General features: G+C 41.2%; 1 protein-coding gene across 2 annotated transcripts in view; it reads left to right on the forward strand.

Annotated features, from left to right (window-relative positions):
- The window catches only part of KIF13B (kinesin family member 13B), a 174,908-nt gene that overhangs the window by 125,491 nt on the left and 27,709 nt on the right, over positions 1–21,708 (forward strand). For both annotated transcript variants that reach the window (XM_053658474.1, XM_053658475.1), the window contains exons 33-37: positions 3,680–3,832; positions 4,816–4,893; positions 6,167–6,220; positions 15,289–15,400; positions 18,291–18,424. In XM_053658474.1, coding sequence (XP_053514449.1) covers positions 3,680–3,832; positions 4,816–4,893; positions 6,167–6,220; positions 15,289–15,400; positions 18,291–18,424 — 531 coding nt within the window. The remainder of the gene's footprint in view (positions 1–3,679; positions 3,833–4,815; positions 4,894–6,166; positions 6,221–15,288; positions 15,401–18,290; positions 18,425–21,708) is intronic.

Here is a 21,708-nt window from a genome sequence, read left to right on the forward strand (position 1 = left end):
TTAGGGAAATACTATAGATTTTTAGAGAAATTTCCTAATCTTAACCTGGCTCAGTAAAATGTACTTTACTGAGTTTAAGGGTTCTGGTTTTAGTATTTTGTCAAAGAAGAACATTGTTTTGAAAAGCAAATCAACACCTCTTTACACATAAAAGGTAAAGAGTAATAAGAGGTACAAACTTTCAGTTATAAAATAGAGTCACAGGGATGTGATGTACAGCTTAGAGGAAATACTCAGTGATACCTTAACGACTTTGTCTGGTAGCGGATTGTTACTAGACTCACTGTGATGGTCACATTGTAAGGTGTGTAAATGTCAGATCGCGATGTTTAACACCTGAAACTAATGTAATATTGTATGTCAACTATACTTTAATAAGTAATATATCTTTTAAAAGACATAAAATAATATCATAACCCTCAAAAGGAAGTGATGATGCACAGCAGAGAGATTTAGGGTTTCGTTTTAGAATCACACAGAAATCTTGTGTAGGTTATTCTGAGCCTAATTTTTTTCATTTATCAGCTGAGGTTAACGATACCTTCTGAAAAGGGTTAAGGTTTATATAAATGAGACGGTGCATGCAAATTGTTGTGTGTACGCTAAACTATAAGTTAATTGCTGTTATAATAAGTTAGTTATGTTTTATTATCATTTCTCTTACAAACTAAGTGAAATATTCATAAGAATTAAACAAATGGAGCTTACAACATCCCGGACAGAAGCTTATTGGGGGGTACAGTGCATACAGCTTCTGAATATTTAACCCCTGATGTAGACAGACTTTTTCCCCTGGGCACCAGCCCTAGTGGCAGTGCAGGCCCTCCCTGCAGCGGTGGACAGACGGGAGAGCGGTCCCTCTGTCACGCTCAGGGCCAGAAGCAGGGAGGGAGTGAGGAGGTGCAGACACCCACTGCAGAAGAGGGACCTGGGGTGTGACCCTGGGGGGACACTCCCTCCAGGCCACGCCATCCCCACCAGCCTCCTTCCCTTCGTTGAGGGTTCAGTAGTTGTGCATTGATTTCTGTTAAGTTTTTGAACAATACAGGAAATACATCTTTTAATCCAGAGATCAGCATTTGTAAGAACAAAAAGATTCCACAGTATTGGGGCTTTATTTTATATTTCTTGTATTACAAAACACTGCCATATAGTAACTTTTTTTCCTGGATATTCAAAGTGCTAAACTTACACAGTAAATATTAACCGTTAAACTATTTAATTTGGAGCATGCTGAACAAATGTTAAGTCTGTTTTCAGAGGTAGACTACCTGCAGAATCTTGGGTCTGTAATAGGTCTCTCTCTATATTATGTGTTTAACTGGAGACTTGCTGTTTGTTCTCTGCATCTGAATGTTTCTATGTGTTTCCAGTTGTTTCATATCTTAACTCTCTAAATGGTCCAATGCAGCTGAGAAACTGTAGTGAGCCACTGTCACCTTTTCCTCTTCCCTCTTCGTCTCTGTCCCCACTCACTTCTCCCCTCCTGTTTGTAGTTTCCTTATGCTCTTTAAGAGTGCATTTATTCTTCAGGCGATACAGTTTTAAAGGGAAGAAATGTGGGGGAATCAGCTGAAAGACAAACGCATGAGGTAGCCCTCATGTGGTTGGGCTACCTGCTGATAATTAGCTGAGCATCTCGGTTGGCAGACTTTACTTTCACATTACCAAATCCCGAAGATAGAGGAAAAGCAAGACTTAAAGCTTGGAGCGTAAGGACTACACTTAGTTTATTTTTTATTTAAAAACAAAAAGATCTCTTAAGCTCATTTCATCATGAAAAAGCCCTGAAAACCTCTTTTGTCTTCCATACTGCAGAAGCTTGGTGGCGAGAAGGGGCCTTAGGCCATAGGGCAACAAGAAACACCCTCACCTCTCTCTTTTTAATTAGCAACCAGATTGCTTCCATTGCTGGTGGGAGTACAGAATAATTCCCAGTAATTCTGCTTCCACGCCCTTACCCAAGAGAAGGAAAGCATGTGTCCATACAAACTTGCACAAGTGTATTCACAGCAGCTGATTCAGAATAACCTGAAACTGGAAACAACCCATACGCCCATCAGCAGATGAATGGGGAAATAAACTGTGGTATCTCCATACTGTGGAATCTTGCTCAGCTATACAAAGAAATGAACTATATGAATGAGTCGCAGAGTCACTATGCTGAGTGAGAGAAGCTAGACACGAAAGAGTATGATTCCATTTAAAGCTTTACACAGGTGGAACTCTTAACATCTGTGGTCAAAGAAATTATCGTGTCTGAGGAAGGCTAAGGATTGACGGTGAAGCTCACAAATGAACTTCCAGAGGCAAATGAGATGTTTTATATCTTGATAAGTGTGTAGGTAGCATGGAGATATGTGCATTTCTTAAAACTCAAGTTCCCCTTTCTTAGAGAATCAGGATAACGTCTGTTGCCTTCAGACACCAAAAAGTATTGTGTTGAGGGGTTAAAAAAATATGTACTCTATCAGAGGCAGGAGATGGAAGTTCTAGTCTTGTGTCTTTTGCTAATTACATGGCCTTCCTCTTTCCTCATCTACAAAACAAAGATGATTTCTTCTTTTCCGGGTTAGTAAAAGGCTCAGATACATTACTGTAGTAGTCAAAAGTCTTCCAAAAATCTTCCAAAGGTATCATCTTCCAAAGTCTTCCTTATTTTCTCTGTTCTAATGTTCATTTAAAATTTTAAAAATATTTTTGAAGTTAGAATGTGTCTTATAATTCATGATATCTTAAAATCCTTTAGCAGAACTTTTTTTTCTCCTTAGGAGTATATAAATGACGTTTTTTTCCCCTTAAAGTTGATGACATCTTAAGATGCAATGACATATGGATATATGTTGTGTAGTTTTTGACATTATTCCAGCAAATTCACAAGTGAAATATCTGATTTTCCCTAAGCAGAGTGATTTGTTATGACCTAAGTTTGCTTGGCCCGATTAAACACATCAACAAACTCTCCCCCTGACTTGTGAATACCCCATTTATACGCACGGCCCACCCTGGCAGAGGAGAGGGTTGGTCTCTACCAGAAGGCACAGTGGGATTGGCCTAGATGCTTCTCTTCATGGTCAGCTCTGCCACTCCAGTGCCGAGGAGGGAGGCCCGTGGTGGGGGCTGCCGTGTCTTGGACATGTAGTCTGTAGCAGGCCTCGGAGTGCCCGCATTGCAACCCAGCCCTTCTTCCCACTGTCATCCTCCGTACCCACATCTGCCTCCGCTTGGTGTTTGGATCCCACTATTGTCCAGCTGTCACCCCAGCTCCCCGTTCTTCTCTCCTGCCCCGTGAGATATGTTCCTGAAGTGCTGTGCTGGATACATTTCCAGCTGGCCCACCAAATCCTTTTCAACCTGGGATGTCTTTGTTTGCGATGGGAATAAAATACAGAACAGTTTTGTTGAGAGTGTGCTATTTCAGCTGTGCTGTTTAACTAGCTTTTCAAGGCAACCTGACCACCATTTATACATGGATTTTTGTGGGAAGATACATTTTGAACTCCTAAAGCTGACTTTAAAATAGAACTTTGGAATACATCCCATTTGTTAGTTCATTACTTGGGGGTGTGTGTGTGTGTGTGTGTGTGTGTGTGTGTGTGTGTGTGTGTAGATCGAGAAGCTTTTACAGTGTTTTCTTCTGCAATGTACTTAATTTAATACACAACCTCCCATTCTCCAGGATGCCCAGGGAGTAGAGGAACGAGAAACATTAGCAAGAATGGCAGCTAATGTTGAAAACACGGCTTCTGCTGACTCAGAGGCCTATATCGAAAAATACCTCAGAAGCGTGCTGGCTGTGGAGAACCTCCTCACTTTAGACCGCCTGCGCCAGGTCAGCCAGTGGGCCGATCCCGTGGGCGGCTTCCTGCGGCCCGCAGCACTGCTGCGTGCAAACTTGGGGAGCATCTGCCTACGTGGGGCACAGCAGTTCGGCTCGACCCTGCCAGTGTAGTCTTCGAAGATGCAGAGGCTCCGTTTGGAGAGTTGCTCTTTCCTAGATACTGAAGGGTATCTAGTTGCCTTGAAGTAATAGGAGAAAATATTTAACTCTTGCTGGCTAAAGAACTATTTTAAAAATTCTTTCATACAGAGAAGTAATGTTGCTGAAGAAATATGCAGAGCCCTGGTTGGTGTAGCTCAGTGGACTGAGCGCGGGCCTGCGAACCAGATAGTCACGGTTCGATTCCCAGTCAGGGCACGTGCCTGGGTTGCAGGCTGGTTCCCTGCAGGCCACTTTCCAGCAGGGGATGCACAAAAGGCAACCAGACATTGATGTTTCTCCTCCTCTGCCCTTCTTTTCCCCTCTAAAGATAAATAAAAATCTTTAAAAAATTACTTAAAAAAATATGCAGTAACAAGGCACAGTGGGCCCTTCTTTGCTTAGCTGGATGCACCTGCTATAGCATTAGGGCAGTTTGTAGAAGTTCTGGGAGAACAAATGCTATCAGTAAACTTAACCTTAGGGAAACCCTAAACCTTATTTTACCTAGCAACATTGAGACCTTTTTTTAATCAAACACACTAATGAAAAATAAAAGTGAGTGGTCTAATTTTCATGATCTTTCTCTGGAACTGACTTCTGTCAGCTTGAGGCTGGAGTCAGGAGGTGAAGAAGAGAATGGTCTAGCTTACCCGTCAGCTATATAACGAACTTCGAGTAGTGCACGGTGACTCTGATGGGCCATTCCTCCTGTGCCCATCATTTACAGAACTCGGAGTGTGTGTCTGTGGCAGGTAGCTCAAAGCTTGCTGTTGATAGTGTCCCTTCGGGGGTGTGCCTCTAACCGTAGTCTTCCTCTGTTTTCCAACTGACAGGAAGTTGCAGTGAAGGAGCAGTTGACAGGAAAAGGGAAGCTGAGTAGGAGGAGCATTAGCTCCCCCAGCGTGAACAGAGTGAGTAGCTCCCCCGTACCGTGCCCTGCTTATGGTCTCCCTTCTCTTCTCCTCTTTCCTCGAGTAGCTCTTTGCCATCCTTTAAATCTCATCTCGGGTGTCGTTTCCTTTCCTGAGCTGATCAGAGTGCCTCGGTTCTCTTCCCTGGAGCACCTGTGCGTGCCTCTGTCACGGTCCTCAGCAGTGTCAGGGGGAAGGTACTCGTTTGAGTGCCTCTCCAGCATTTCTCGTGTATCCTCATATCCCCAGTGCCTAGTCGGTGACCGGGAGCTCGGTGTTTGCTGAACTAGAGCAAAACCAGCCAAGAGCCGAGGGCGAGCCATTTGAGTTTTCTGGGCTTAATTATATTTAAATTGAGGAGACGCCTGGGCTAGGTTACAAGCTCACTTTCTTACAGGATAGTATAAAAGAGTAAAATAAGTTAGGTTTGTCTTAAGTTTGTTGTTTTTCAAAACATAAATGTATAATTTCTGTGCATATTAAGCATATAAATAATTCTTCACAAAGAAGTGTGCTGTGGCCCTGTGATTTGTCTCTCCTTTTCTTACTTTTGATAAAGATGTGGATGCGAGGAGCATTATATCTTTGTCTGAACCTCACACCAAGAAAAACCACAGTACAAGCATTGTGATGAAAGGCAGATGACCCTTAGCATTAGCGTTTGAGAGACAGTGGTGACAGGTGGCCCCTGAATGACTGAATGACATCACTAATGGTCTCTGACTGAAAGATTGGAGTGTTCTCAGAGTTTAAGAAGTATCACTGTACTTCAATAGTAATACTTCTTATTCCTTCAGAGCAGGGTATATTAAAGTGGACTGATATATGCAGAGATTTGGTAAGAGAATCTCCTGTGGTTTAAAAGAAATGGTTTGTTTGTATACATTTGCTATGAATACTCAGGAAGCAGACTCTAAGATCAGGAGAGGGTAAGATAACCAGTAACCTGGTACCTTTTAAATGGGAGGGGGTAAACAAATGAATGATCTCTTACTTAGGCCCAGTTGGTCGTTGCCTCAGTGGACACTGGATATCTGATCTTGTACAAGCCCCCATCATAAAGTTGTTGATAACCAGTCCAGTTAAAAAGCACGTGCCTGACAATGTTGCAGAGACCACGGGTCTGAGTTTGCACGGCTGGCTGTGACAGCCTCTGAGCTGCCGTCCGACTGTACCATCCTGCTGTTGCGGTTTTCAAAGTCCTGCTTTCCAGGACCGCAGGTCTGCATGCCTTCACATAAACAGGACTAATCGCCCTTTGTTTCTTCCTCAGTTGTCTGGCAGCCGGCAAGACCTCGTTCCGTCCTGCAGCCTCGGCAGCAACAAGGTACGCGTTCTGAGCTGCCCTTGTCAGTCTCAGGCCTCTTTCCCAAAGGTCACACCCTCGCCCCGTCGTCCAGAAGCTCTCCCGCCCTGCCGGACACATGAAGTCTGGTGGAGTGTGTGCACAGGTTGCATCTTTGTATCTGACAGTCAGAATGCGAGTTAATAAACCCTCTCGTTACTCTAAATTTGTAGGGGTTAAACTGGTTAGTAAGTTCATATTTCTGTTTAAAACATTCTTCCTGTTTCTGTCAGAAAAGGACTTCAAATCAGGTTTTTAATAGTAAAATATTGATACAATGATGGAAAATGTATGAGGAATAAGAAAAATATACCTAAAAGTTAGTATTTTTTTTTGTTAGAAGACAGGAAATTAAGAGAGCAGAAATTCTGTTAGCTGGAATTTACTTATTTGTTAAACTGGCTTCCCCCAACTTAACAGTTTTAAGCGTGGATAAATCATTATTATTTATTTAAAGGGATATCTTGAAATTTTCATAACTAAATGTCACATTACAGTTTTTTGTCTGGTATGTTTTTGAAGGTTCTAGTCAGGTATTGGTACTCTCAAATGTGGGTAGCATGCTCTGTATTTGATATCTTAATCCTTGAGGAGGTTAAAAGTGAATGGTGTTTATAAAGTAGTCTGATATCAGGCAATCATTTCAAAATACAATGTAAAAAAAAAGAAAATTCTTACCAGTTTTGCAGGTAACATTTGAATGTTTGCTTTGAAACATTCAGCATTCCTATATTATGCTATATCACAAACTTTTCAGACATAATTATTCAAAGGATGGATATAGAATGAAAATAAAAATATGATATGTATGTGTAAAAATCTTTTAGAGATAAACTAGATGGAAAATTTTTTTAATTTCTTGAACATTGTGGCCAAAATGTCTTCATGTTTTCTATTTCCCTTTCATTTCGTTATGTGTAAATGAAGAAGATAGTAGTATCTACTTGAAAGAAAATCACTGTGCTTCACTGACACCAGATAAATAGAATAAAGGAACAAAGGCGCTGCAATAGGCACATGACTAGGTAGAGTAGGGGCCCAGGGGAGGGGGCGGGGGATCCAGAGAGGGCAGAGAGGAGTTTCAACTCCTGTAAGTTTCACGTGGAAAAGATGGTAAGCCCCCCACCCCTCAGACAGGGCGGGACTTGGAGCAACAGCCTGAACGCCTCCCAGAGGGATGAACACGCTTGCTATGTGGGCGGCAGTACATGCAGCGTGAGTCAAGCAGAGGGCCTGCGGCGGGTGGAACGCAGAGAAAAGGGGCCTGACTCTGAGTTCTGGCATGAGGTGCCAAGGCGCAGTGGGGGAGTTGGGGGCCACTGAGGCAGTAACAGGGCAGCAACGTGCTCACACTGGAATTGGAAAGGCGGTTTTTACCACTTCACCCGAACCCCACTTGTGTTCCTGGTTATGACCCGTAAAATTACATTAGAATAATGTAGGCCGTACAAGTGTATGCCATTATCAATGCAAAGGTGTGCAAACAATTTTAATTGGAGGGTGGCGAGGTGAGGTAGAGGAGGAGATTCAGCAGTGGAGAGGGGAAAGAGAGGTTGACAGTATATGAGACAGAATCTCCAGAATTCTGTGGAAGTGAAGAATGAGCAAGGGAGGAGACTAGGGTGACATCTGGGTTTCAAGGTGACAGTGTACAGAGACAGGCTTGGGGAAGAAAACGATTTAGTTCAGTTTTGGGCATTAAGGTGCTGTGGCAGTTCAGGCATCTGGAAGCCGGGAGTGAAGACACAGTTGAACTAGTGGGAGGGATTCTGTCACAAGGGGAAGCCATGAGGGCAGGTGCAGGAGCAGAAGCGCCGGAGCGCCTGACCGGAGTCCTCCTAGAGGAGGAAGACCCAGGAGGCAGAGTGGCTGGGAGACGGGAGAAAGGCTTTACGGGCTCCTTCCAGGATTCTTTAGAGACTGTCAAATGACTGGAGAGACTTTTGATGTGATAGCTAAAGAGTTTTCGGAGCCCTTTCCCTGGGCAGTTTCTGTGAGGGACTGGGGAGAAGTTAGCTGGACACGTCATTTAAATAATACAATGTGACACATTTCTGTCGCTGTACCAGGGCTTGACGTGTTTGAACCATCTCGATTTCTTACTTCTTGGTGTGCCTGGGGAGCTTAGCAAAGACGCGGGAAGTCTGACTTCCTTCCTCTCAGACTGTCCTTGTGTCCTTTCCCCGCTCTGTTGCAGTATGTAGTTTAAGTTGTCAGACACTTCAAAAGGATTAAATAGTCTTTCCTTCCCAGTTTGTGGTCTTTCTCAAACTTGGCCTCTCGTGGCCCTCCCCGAGCACAGCAGACCCACCCTCTGACAAACAAACATTGGACGTCATCAGGGAAGACGGAGGTGCCGGCACCCTGTTACTGTGTTCCCAGTTCAGCTGGGGACCTCTCGTTTTGTCTTCTTTTGAACCCTTGGCAGCCACGAGCCCTGAAACTGTAACTGGGCTTTAATCAGCATCGTCGGCGTCCCGTGGGCATCACTTAACCTTCTCGCCGTTTCCAGATCTGCAGGGTGAATGAATGTTCACATAAAATTAGAGAGACCTTCTGCTTTTCTCTAGGGGAAAGGCAGAGGAAAACTTTCTGAGACAGCTTTGTATGGGCGGGCCTGTTTAATAAGTAAGGAAATTCATGGGATACAGGGTTGTGACTGTGATGTTAGGAAACCAAGTGGAAAGAATACAAAGCTATGAAGTTTGGATTTCAGGCCCACGTCAGCAGGAGGTACAGAGCAGCTCCCTCATTTTCACGTGAGGGGCCCCCCAGTAGTTCTGTCATCCACAGCAGAGCATCTTAAAAGATTTTCAGTGGAAATAAATATTCCTAAATTTTTATTTTCTTACTAGTGAGAAAAGAACCTCTCCTCATCCCACCACCATTAATAAATAGCAAGGAACAGATTTCTCCCTGTGGCCTTTTAAATGAAACAATGAACAACATCTTCACATATGGCATTGCCTTGAATTCAAAGTTTGTTATTAATGCTACCCGTAATAGAGTTCCTTAGGACTGGGTAGTGTTTGAACTGATCGACATGCAATTATCCAAATCCTGTTAAATCACTTTGCACAGCAGCAGTGCTTACGTACATGTGAACTGGCCTGTACAGGAGGGTGTCCACTGTAACGTGGTTTTTAATTGCAGATGATTAGAAACAAACTAAATGTCCCTTGGTTTAGTCTGGTTAAGTACATGTTATCTGTGCTTGGGTGTGCACACACATGCACAACTAAATAAATGGGATGCCACATAGCTGTAAAAATAATTAGCAACCTCTCTGGGTACCAATATGGAAATTTAGTATATAAACTTAGTGTATCACCAGGATACACTAAGGGAATAAAAATAAAGTGCAGGATGTAGTGTGCTTTGTTTACTGTGTATGTATATGTGCAATATATTCTATATATGTATACTATCTATACTGTGTACTATATAGCATATAGTATAGTTTGTATTATTAAAGGAAGCGACAAGAGGGAAGCATGTGTGACTGTTCACGTGTTTGCTTATACAGCCACAGGAGGACATAGGAGACACTAATGCCACTTCTTACCTACCTGTGGAGAAGATACAGCTCTGGGGGGGACTGAGCAGGCAGGGTTGAGGCAGGCCACTTCTCACTGTATGAATGTATGTATGTATGTACGTATGTATGCTTTGTTGTATTAATTTGGGTTTGGATCATGTAAACATACCTCTTTAAAAATAAATTAAAATGTAAAAATTGTTTACCTTTTAAGTCATTAGAAGTTTTTGTTTTTTTCGTATATAGTGGTTTGAGAAGGCCTCTAGTTGGTTTATCGTTAACAATTTGTGCACAAAACACTAAAGGAAAGATTACTGAAGAAATCGTTTTGGAAAATCTCCGAGACCCATGATGTTTTTTCTTTTCTTTGGGGGACTTCCTGTGTTCTTCAGTTTGCAGAGACCCAGGGAGAGGTAGTTAATCCACTGGGTTTTCCTAATGAGTGGGGTGCAAGTGGCCCCCTGCTACCCCAAACTGCCCACTCTTGCTTCTGCCTTGGGGTTAGGAATGCATTTTTAAATGTGGCTTTGGTAAGATGACTAAATCTGACATTGCACTACTAATTTTTTTTATTCTTACCCTTTTGTAAAAATAACCCTGGTTGTCAGAACGTATGATTCCTTTCAAATGTTCCTGTTAACTGAATCTAAGACTGTAAAAGTATCTGTCGAAGGGACCGGGAGTTAAGGCATCATGTTGAATTTAGGAGGCTCTGGAATAGGAGGAGATGGAGTTAACTTGTAGTAAGCAAACAGTATAAATAAATACTTGAAAATTTGTAAGATGTTCTTTTCTTAAGCATGGGATGGGGGGGGTGTGAAAAAATGGCCAAAGTGCTCTGAGCATCCTTTTGACATCATAGAACTTTACTCATCTGGGGTTTTTTTGCACAAAAGTACATAATGTTACAGAGAGTTGAGTCAGAAATACAGTTTTACCCTGTACTTGATGATGCTTAAAATGCTAGAAAATTTGTTTCGAAGTAATTGAAAGTTATAATTACATCAGTTACATCCACCTTACAAACTTGCATACCCTTTTTTTCTGGGTTCTTTGTTTACATTAACCTATGTGTTCATTTCCTGATCTTGATGGATGCTGTCAGAACTATACAGTAAGAATTTGGCGTGCGCTGTCTTCCCTGTGTGGAATTGGAACATTGAGGTTAGCTGAAATAATGTGTCAAAGCAGGAGTGGCCACAGAGTAGGTTCAGGTCACCCTTCTCTCCTGATTTTCAGTTTTAGTATCATGGTGAAGATTAATCACTTGGAAGCAAAGCCACACTAAGAGGTGTGATGGGGGCAGGAGCAGAGAGTCTGATAGGGCTGGGGAGGTGAGAGGAGGTAGTGGGGGTACTGAGAACGATCTCAGTCTGACCTGGAGCACTTTAATTCTGGCTAGTTGTGCCTTGCGTTCCCTTATTTACTGATGCTGGACACATATTACAGTTGCAGTAGTTTCACTGAGCTCTGTCAACATTGATTTTATTAACTACTCCCAACTTTTAAGTTTACCTTAGGGCCTACAAGAAATCACTGTTAATAAGCTTTTCAATTAAAAATATAAAATACCCCTAATTGCAGTGATGTTGTCATTTATTGTCACTGAATATTTCATCATGATTGTTAAGGCAGTTTTTTTTATAGATCAAATGAAAACTTTGCAAACTTTTTTGAAAACAGATTTTATTTTTATTTTTAGAGAGAGAGGAAAGGAAGGAGAAAGAGGGAGAGGAACTTCGATGTGCAAGAGAAACATCAGGTGGTAGTCTCTTGCACGTTCCCAACTGGGGACCTAGTATGCAACCCAGTCATGTGCTGTGACTGGGAATTGAACCAGTGGCCTTTTGGTCTGCAGGCTGGTGCTTAATTCACTGAGCCAGGGAAGCAGCAAATGTTCTATGACCAGACTACCAGGATAGGCTCATATTTAGGTGCACAGTTAATTTCAGCAGATTGTTTTTTCATCTAAAAATTTGCTGTGTGTTGAAATCTTTGCAATTCATGGAATACTGTCAGCGTTTGAAATAATGGTATTTCTAAAGCCAGTTTAGATGGAATTGTATTTTTAATAAGTTAGTAAGATAGTGTGTTTGTCATCTTCTGATTGGAGTTTTTGATATAAATTAAAGCAGCCAGAAGCTCGAATGAGTATCTGGTTAACAAAACTGAACTCTGTGTTGTGGATTGAGCATGGGCCTGTGAACCAGACAATCACAGTTCGATTCCCAGTCAGGGCACATGCCGGGGTAGCAGGCCAGTTCCCTGCAGGCCAGTTCCCAGCAGGGGACGCATGAAAGGCAACCATACATTGATGTTCCTCTCCCTCTCTCCTTCCCTTCCCCTCTAAAGATAAATAAATAAAATCTTTAAAAAAATATTTAAAAAAAAACTGAACTCTGTGTTTTGCACACATTACTTTCCTGAAAACTGCCATCAGTGGGTCAGTTAATTGGTAAAGGCTGATGCCGAATGTGAACACTTCTTTAGTTGCATTAGAAGGCACCTTTGGATCTGGAATGTCACTTCTCTGTATTACATCTTTGTCATTTTCCCAGTGAGAACGGACCTCTTTACAGAAAGCCTGCAGCATCTCTGTCAGAGGAGCCATAATGGGGAGGCCGAGGGCGTGCGGGGGACCAGACCACACTCTCAAGCCATCTGAGAGACTCCTGTGTTTCTCCCTGTTCAGTTTCGCCTTTCAGCATGGTGCTTGTTACAGATAACGGCTCTCTCGAAGAGGGTTGTATTTCCTGGATTCAGCCTGGGAGCACAAATAATCCCTAAAACGTGTGAAGCCAGTGTGGGAATTCAAAGTGAAGTCAGAGTTTTTCTTTCTTGCCCCCTCATCTAGGCTGATTCTGAAGTTTGATAGACAGGCAGAATGTTAGAAACAAATCACAGATTTATCTTTTTAGATTCAAAGTGATGGGGTGAAGATTACTGTGGTATAAGTGAAAAAAAAAACAAAAACCCACCAAACTCTTACTTTGAGAACTGAGCTCATAAGAGAGCAGACCAGTCCAGCGGTCCATTGTCTGGCCAGGTGCTTTTTATTTGTTGTCCTGAGTTCATCTCCCTCTGAAGCACCTTTGACTGAGATGCTTCCATCCCCACCCCCAACAACCCCAGTGTGTCAGTAAAGGAATAGGATTTCAGAAGGAATATGTTGGTGTAGACATGTTTGGTGGGAAGCAACTGTAGAACATCAAGCATATACAATTTATTGGAAAGACATGAATGGCCTTGTCCCCGGGGGGCAGTGTGTATAGCTAGCCCCTGGACCTCGGGTTTCATTTCTGGCAAAAGGATGGCACGTGCACTGCAGGGGAGACAGAATGGAGTGAATGATGCCAGCGGAGTGCTTCTCCAGAGATCTGCCCGAGTCCGAGAGGAGGGGGGAGCGTTATACCCGGTTTATCATCCAAGTTTGTTGTCCCCTCGGAAGCAGAGCTCCATCTATCCCAGAGTGATTGGAGACACTCTGTGTCCTTGTGTCTGGTTGGCGAGACCTGGGAACAGTCAGCATTCGAGATTGTTCAAGGTTGAGGTGACAGTTAAGGTAGATGGATGAAGTGAAATGTGTCTCCGTTTTTCATTATCTGATAGGGCTAACAGTATGGCTAAGGCGGTATTAATTAAGGTACTGTGTGCATCCTTTCAAATGTTCTCACCTGCGATATTTGAATATATGAGACAGTAAGAGCTGTTGCTTTCATTCTGATTTGGGAGCAGCATTGTGTGTGGAAATGTCAACTGGGAAAAATTACTTGGGAAGCTAGCAGGGCCCCGAGAGCACATGGGGGAGAGGTGGCACCTACGTTATTTGTCACTGGACCATTATACACCAAACAGCCAAGGTGCTGACTCCAGATCAGCTACTTAGTTTTACTAAGGGACAGAATACCACTCTGTCAGCTGCCAAAGAAGGCAGAAAATGCTAAAATCTGAAAATAAATTTATTCTCAAATTAACATGTTTTCAAAGCAGCCTTGCATGAGCTTGACACTGTAAACAGCATGAGGCTTCTCCTCTGCAAAGCTCCACAGAGACTGACCTTAGTGTTCAGCCACCTGACTGTAACGTCCGGGAATACACAGAGCTGTAGCTTCCCAGACAGATAATCAAATTTAAATGCAAAAAACATTAATGAAGCATTAACGTATGTAAATTGTTGTGTGATTCATAGTAACACAACTGCTCCTGCCGTGAAGTATTTCAGAAGTCACAGCTTTTTAAATCGTCCCTTTGTGTCTGTTTTGTTTCCTTGCTTCCCAATGCTAAACATCATACCATTTTTTAAGAATATCAAGTGCTGAGAGCATTCCTAAGGAAAAGTGTTCTCTAAGGTAAACAGAATCCAGATCACTTAGGGCTTATTGATTTTATGATCAGTACTTACAATGTTGCTAAAAGCAGATAGGTTTCCAATACATATCTGAACCCGAAGAGGTCTTTTACACCTCAGTCCATCTTCAAGAGCAGTGGGGAACTGGCTTTGCAGGCCATTACTAATGAAAACTCAAGTGGTCGTTAGGGTCGCTCATCTGTGAAACACTGGCCTAAATTAATATAAAATACCTTTATTTAACTCTAGTGAAAGAGAAGTCAGAATGATTATCAGAGGATCACAAGGGAACTTAAAACTTTTAAAACATTTAAAAGATTTGCATCTCATCTCCATTGCTGGTTGCAATATTTGGTTGGGGTTTGCTTCTTTTCCTAAATGAGACCGATGTTAAAAGTGCTTTGATGACATCACCATTGGTATGCCTCACCACAAGTATCAGAATGGTAAATGGTAAATGGTAAAAGTATACATTGCCTGGCAGGCATTGTTCTGGTATTATGCAGCAAGATCTCTGTAATGAGAATTTATAAAATAAGTTGAGAGTACAATAAAACTTGTTAATTCAGAGACTTCCATTATTGGCATCCTGTGATTACTTGATTGGGGCTTACCTGGAACTTATCTTCAATGTCCACTTAAAATGAGAAGCGTGGTAATGCACTATTTGAGAGTCTTGACTTCCGTGAATGATACATGAATGGGTGGAAAGAGACCCTCCTGAAAAGGAGAGACCCCCACCACTGCTAGAGTTGTTGCTGCATTTCAGGAGAGAATCTGCGATGAAAAAGGTACCTTGAGGCAGAAGAGCAGGAAGCAGGACGTCCGGGAGGATTTCAGAAGGAATATGTTGGTGTAGACATGTTCGGTGGGAAGCAACACGGGGTGGTTGGAGGGATGTCAGGAGGAACTGAGGATACTGTGTGTGGTAAACTGGAGAGGAATCCAAGTGTGAGTTGTCACTGTTATTAGGGAAATTAATACTCTAAAGAAGATGCAAAGTACAAGAGGAAGAGCACTTATGTAATCAAACTGATCGTGTCCTGTCAAAGAAATAAAGCTTTAGTAATGTACAAAAGTTTTTTTTCTTAAATATCTTCAGATTTCTGTTGTTGTTGTTAAGTGATTGATTTGAATTGAAATTTCCAATTTTGTCCTTAATAGGGCCGGTGGGAAAGTCAGCAGGATGTGTCACAGATCGTGGTTCCCAGAGGAGCAGCTCCAGTCGCCCCAGCCCTCCCTGGTGGTCCCCAAAATAACCATTCTCCTGACCCAGGTAAGTTTCATCTTTACTTGTCAGCCACTGTCATGAAATTTGAACAGCTTTCAGAAACAGTTTAAGTCAGGATGGCCTATCAGGTAACCACCATCCTACCAGGTCATGTCCATCTGGGATTTTCCCTTTGTCTCCACAGGTTAAATTACATTGCGTTTTGAAAGTCAAACTTGGCTTGCATTCCTGTGACAGATGCCCCTTGATCATGACATGTTCTCCTTTATACCTGCTTTTCTTCTTGCTAGCATTTCATGGATTTTTGTGTACATGTCTACAGTGAATATCTGTCAGTACTTCTCTCATAACGATAATGTCTTTGATAGCGTTAGTGTCCTGATCCTGTTGGTCTCATAAAGCGACTTGGGAGATATTTTCTTATTTGTTTTTCTGAAAGTTTTTGTAAGTATGGTGTTACTTCTTCCCTAAATGTTGGACAGGATTCACCAAGGACATTCTCTGGGCTTTTCTCTGTGGGAAGATTTGACATTATGACTTCACTTTCTTTAATACAGGGCTGCTTAATTTTTTGTCATTTCCTTCTGAATCCATTTTCATAAGTTGCATTTTTCAAGGATTTTCCTATTTCATCTAAATTATTAAATTTGTTAATAAATGTTTCAATGTTTCCTTATTGCCCCTTTAATATTTATAAGATCTATGTTTTTTAATTCTCCAACAGATAATTTTTGTTTTCGTTTTTCTTGAATACTTTGAGGTAGGTTTATCAGTGTCCATAGTCTTCTCACAGAACTAAATTTTGGCTTTATTTTCTGTTTCATTGATTTCTGTTATTTCTTCATTTCACAGATTTTGGCATGCTGTGCTTTTATTATCATTATATTCAAAATATTTTCTGATTTCCCTCTGATTTATTTTCTGAGCCATGGATTATTGAGCATGTTCATTTATTTCATATACTTGAAACCAGTAAGACTGGTTTTTCATTTAATACCATAACTAGAGAATAAACTCTTTAACATTTCAGCCATTTGAGATTTTTGAGACTGTTCTGTCTTACGACCATTCTATTTATACTTGAAAAGCACGTCTCTTCTGTTTCAGGCACCGTGTTCTGGATAGTGATTAGGTCAGAGTGGTTGATAATCTCAATCTCCATCCTTACTGATTTTTTTTCTATTTGTTCTATCAATCACTAAGCAGAGGCATTGAATCTCCAAATATGGTTGTGAAAATTATCTGTTTTGAATCACAGAAATGGAGATCACATGGAGGGTTATCATTGGGGAGGGGAAGGGGGAGAGGGGAGAATGGGGCAAAGGCACAGGGAATAAGCATAGACGGTAGGTGCAAAACAGACAGGGAGAAGTTAAGAACAGTATAGGAAATGGAGAAGCCAAAAAATGTACACGCATGACCCACTGACATGTACTAAGGGGGTGGATACCAGCTAGAGGGGGCAGAGGGGGAAAAAGTGGGACGACGGTAATAAAATATACTTAAAAAAAGAAAATTGTCTGTTTTTCCCTTTAATTATATCAGGTTTTGCATCATTCAGTCACAAACACTGTTATTAGGTATATACTCATTAGGATTGTTATTTTTTTCCCTGAAGAAGCAACATTTCTCATTATGAAATGTCCCTGTAGATCTCTGGCAATAAATACTTTGAAATATGTCTTGCTTGATATTAATACAGCCATATTGACTTTCCCTTGCTTATTGTTTGCATGGGTGTATCTTTTTCTCAGTTTTTAAAATTTTAGCCCATATTTGTCTTTAAGTTAAAAATGATTGTTTATAGAGAGTGTATAGTTAGGACTAGCTATTATTTTAAATACTCTGACAATTTCTGTCTTTTAATTATTTTACATGTTTAGTTATTTTACATCTAACATTATTGTTATATCTGTCATGTTGCTGTTGGTTTCTGTTTAGCCTGTTTTTTCCAGTGTGACTTCCTTTTGCCTTCTTTTTGATTGAAAAATGTTTTAGACGATCATGTACTCTAACCACTAAGGTGTATACCCGAAACTAATACAAAATAATATTGAATGTAAACTGTAATTGAAAAATAAAAAAGAAAGAAACCAGTTGGGGAAGGATGGAGCTTTATACAGGCCCTCATAGCTATAAATGAGATAGTTATTCCTAGGAAAAGAAAAGAAAAATATTTTTTAGTGTTTGATTTTTATTCCCTCTTTTGGCTTTTGGGTAGTCCTGTATTTGTTTGTTCACTTATACGGATACAGTGTTTTATCCTTTATAAGTTGAATTAGATTTTCTTAAAAACTTAGTTTTATCCACTAAGGGGAAAGAAATCTCATGTCACAGGCAATTATCTGCACATTTGATCCCCGCCTTTGAGCAGTTAAGAGCAGGTAAGAAGGCGGTTGGTTCAGGACCTCCGTTCTTCCCTTGTAAAAGCAACTGAAACACTACTGTCTTCCTCAGAGGTCAGTTTCATCATTTTCACACAGGAAATAGCACGAAACTCTAAAGTTGAATAAGACGTAGTCCCTGACTTTGAAGAGTTTAAAGTCTAGGTAGTGAAGTGGTGCACGTGTGTGTCATCAGTGAAGTGAGTTAACAATGAAAAAGCCCGTTTTATTCCAGGGCAGAAGTTAGTGCTTGAACTAGTTAGTGACAAGGACTGGGGTTGGATTACCCTCTGCACACTAACAGGGACCCTGGAGACTAGAAGATTTTAGAAGTTACCCCAATTACTTCTCCTCGGTTAGAAAAGGGAACTCCAGCATGTCTGAGGGTAACTATAATAATACTGGGTTTTTAATATTAATTTGTAGAAGATAACCTATTTTGGTTTATGTTGTTAGACTTGCTTACAAATGATATATGTCAAGTTTACAATAAAGAAAATGTCTATGTAATTGTTTTTGCCTTATCTCTTTTCCTTCCCATGTTTTTACAGGACTCAGTAGCCTAGCAGCCTCCTACTTGAATCCAGTAAAATCCTTTGTGCCTCAGATGCCAAAGCTACTGAAGTCTCTCTTCCCCGTTCGAGATGAGAAAAGGGGCAAACAGCCATCTCCCCGTGCACATCAGGTAAAGCTCCGCGAAAGCAGCAGTGACCCTCCTCTGTGATGGATTGCAGGCAGACAGGTGGGATTGCCGGCAGACGGGCGCTCTGGTTGCGCTGGAGCTGGAGGGAGAGTGATGGCAGCAGTGAGGGCCATTGGAACTGGGCTTTTAGACCTGGGAAAAGCTTGTGGTAATTTCTCTTCCACTCTCTTCAGAGATAACAGAGCTGTTTAAACTTACTGACACTTGCAATCCTTTTTGCTTTTAAAAAATGCCAAGTACACTACTAATGTGATTTATGGTAATATCACTTAGAGCAACAATAGTAAAATTTATGAAGTGCACTTAGCGTTGCCTGTGTATTGCCAAACAGAAAATGTAATTCTATTTTTAATTCTTGATTTCATTTCATATTTCAAACAATTTTGTATGATTACTGTCCTTGCCACTCAACCTCTCTTTCCCCATTTACCTGTTCTTTCACTTAAAATATTAAAAGTGATCATTTGTCTTATTTCCCCTTTTTCTGTAAAACCCAACGCAGCCTTGGGATAAGTTTTAGAGAAAATGTTAAAGGGCTTTCCAGACAATCAGGAAACTATTCTTCGGAGATGGTGAATAGGAAGCCTATTGGAAATGCAATATCCAGACTTAACATAGGTGTGAATTCAGCAGCAAATGATGAATGAGGATTTATTTATACTCATTCAAAAACACATACAGTGCAAGTTCAGCTGTTGAAATAGGTCTTTTGACATCAGCTCCTCCACAGTCACTTAAACATTCAAGTGACAGAAATGCAGCTGAGTCCTTGTCTGAGACCTTAACTATTGAAAAGAATTTTCTGAGTTTATGAATGCAGATGCAGGGGCGATGGTGTTAGTTTTGTAAGGCCGCTGTGTGGATGTATAATTTTTCAGTATAGTGTTATATAAGCATACACATATGTATCCATGCACACATACTGGATGAATAAATTAAACATTGAGGTTTTGGAAATGTTTACATTTAGGCATACAGCAGGTACTTGACACATACCACAGTGAATCTGAGCTAAAAGGAATCACAAGTCTGATACTTAGTGGGGTTGGGGTAGGCAAAAATGGTCTTTCCAGGCATTTGTTATCACAGACTCTTCTCTTCTAAACTCCCACATCATTATTTTGCAAAGTATGATTAATGGACTGTCAGAATTTCCATAGTAACTTGTTTTTAAAGATTTTATTTACTTTTAGAGAGAGAGGAAGGGAGGGAGAAAGAAAGGGAGAGAAACATGGATCTCTCATACCCCCAGCCAGGAGACATGGCCTGCAACCCAGGCACATGCCCTGACTGAGAGTCAAACCAGCGACCCTTTGGTTCACAGGCCAGCACTCTGTCCACTGAGCCACACCAGCCAGGGCTCCATGGTAACTTTTTTAAAAAAGGTGACTAAAAAAGTATATATAGCCTGATCTCAACCCATATCTCACCTGGGGCACCTTATAATCTGCCTTTATAAGCAGCCAAGGTGATTCATATTCACTTTAAAGTTTGATAACTACCATTTTTGTATTGCTATTTGGTGAAGACAGAGTTAATATATATTAAAGGAAATTGGAATGGCATTAGAAGTCATTGAATTAGTCTACTATAGTTATAATTATTTTTTCAACTACTTTGAGGTTTTTTTTTCACTCTTGAGTTTTTGGTGTAACAAGTCAGATCACCTGCTACAATAAGTAATTATTTTTACCTTTTGACAATAGGTGATTGTTTCTTTTGATAAAACAATAATGTACTAGAAACACTTTGAGAACAATCTAGTGATTGGAGGATAACTGTAATTTGTAATGTCCAATTTAAGAGAGTTAGTCTTGCACTATTTTAGAATATCTTAGAGCAGCATTTACTCATTCAGCTTATTGTTTGAGCACATATGAGCAAAGCTGTTGGGGAAGTGGTCCTAAGTGTTTTATATTGTATAAGTAAATGAAAAGATAAATACAAAACTGGACTTAATGAAGATGCCCGGTAGTAGAGCTAAAATGTTCCAACTGGTTTGTGAACCACCCACTCCAATGAAGGAACTTTTGTTAAGGTCACCAGGGAGCTACATCTCTGCAGTCTGTGTCCCCACCTGGTGTGACCTTGCAGCAAGGTCAACATTCTCGAGACATTTGCATCCCAAGGTTTTATTCAGCACCACATGTGCCAGCTCTCCTGCTGACTGCTTAATCCTTTCTTTTTTTTTTTTTTTTTTCAGTTTTACTTAAGTATTTAATTAAGGTCATACTGTGCATTCTGTTAAGTTTTGTTGCAGTCTTTAAACTTTCTGATCGCCTTTCCAGGTTCATGTATCCTGGGAGCCGTACTACGTGCGCTGGAGCTCTGTCCTGGGCCCTCTTTTTCTTTTTCTTTCTAAACCTAATTCTTTCCTTGGGTAATGTCATTCAGTTCCATGGCTTTGACTGTTTATACACTGACAATGCTCACGTTTCTTCCTCCAGCCCAGAGTTCGCCCCTGTACTCCGGCTTTGTGGGATCTTCCTGGCCATTCAGCTTCTCTACTTACATGTCAGGCATTCACATTTCACAAGTCCAAGCATTACTATCTGTTTCAGCTCACAAGTCTGCTGACTCCCAACACACAGAATGCTTACCAAAAGACACGGCCATCTCAGTATGTAGTGTGAACATCCCCCTAGCTGTTTACATCTTACAAGTGGTGCATCTGTAAACATTGCATAGGTACGCTGCTTCTTCCAGTCGGTTCTTCCTGACCATGTCCATTTCCCATCGCTCACCCTGCCACTACCCTCTCTGGACTATTGCAGCTGCTACCTCTTGGTCTGCCCTGCCACTCAGTTACAAAGTAGCCAGAGTGACCCTCCAAAGCCTTACAGTTCGTAGCTTGAAACCTTCTACTACTTCTCACTGAAACTGAATAAAATCTAAATTCCTTACTCTGCTTGACAGCAACCTATATGATGTGGTCCCCTGATATTTATTTACTCTTATTCCCTTTATTTGCCTCTTTGTTCACCATACTAAGCCATGTTTTGTTTGTTTGTTTTTAATCCAGCAACATATGAAGCTCCTTTTGGTCTTAAGAGTTTTTTCCTTCCACTTGGACTGTGTTTTCCCAAGAGTGTTTCACTACTAGAGTGGCCAAGAAAGGCTGCTCTGGGGAAGTATCTTTGAGGTTGGAGTGGTCTTGGCAAACCACACTAAACCAACAGCCTCCACCGCCCACAGTGCACTGTTACCCTACTGTGTGTGTTCCTTGAGAGTCCTGTTGTGTCTCTGTGTTCATTATCTCCCCTCTG

The sequence above is a fragment of the Artibeus jamaicensis genome, unplaced genomic scaffold (assembly GCF_021234435.1).
Source record: "Artibeus jamaicensis isolate MK-2021 breed Jamaican fruit bat unplaced genomic scaffold, CSHL_Jam_final scaffold_537, whole genome shotgun sequence".
Lineage (NCBI taxonomy): Eukaryota > Metazoa > Chordata > Mammalia > Chiroptera > Phyllostomidae > Artibeus > Artibeus jamaicensis.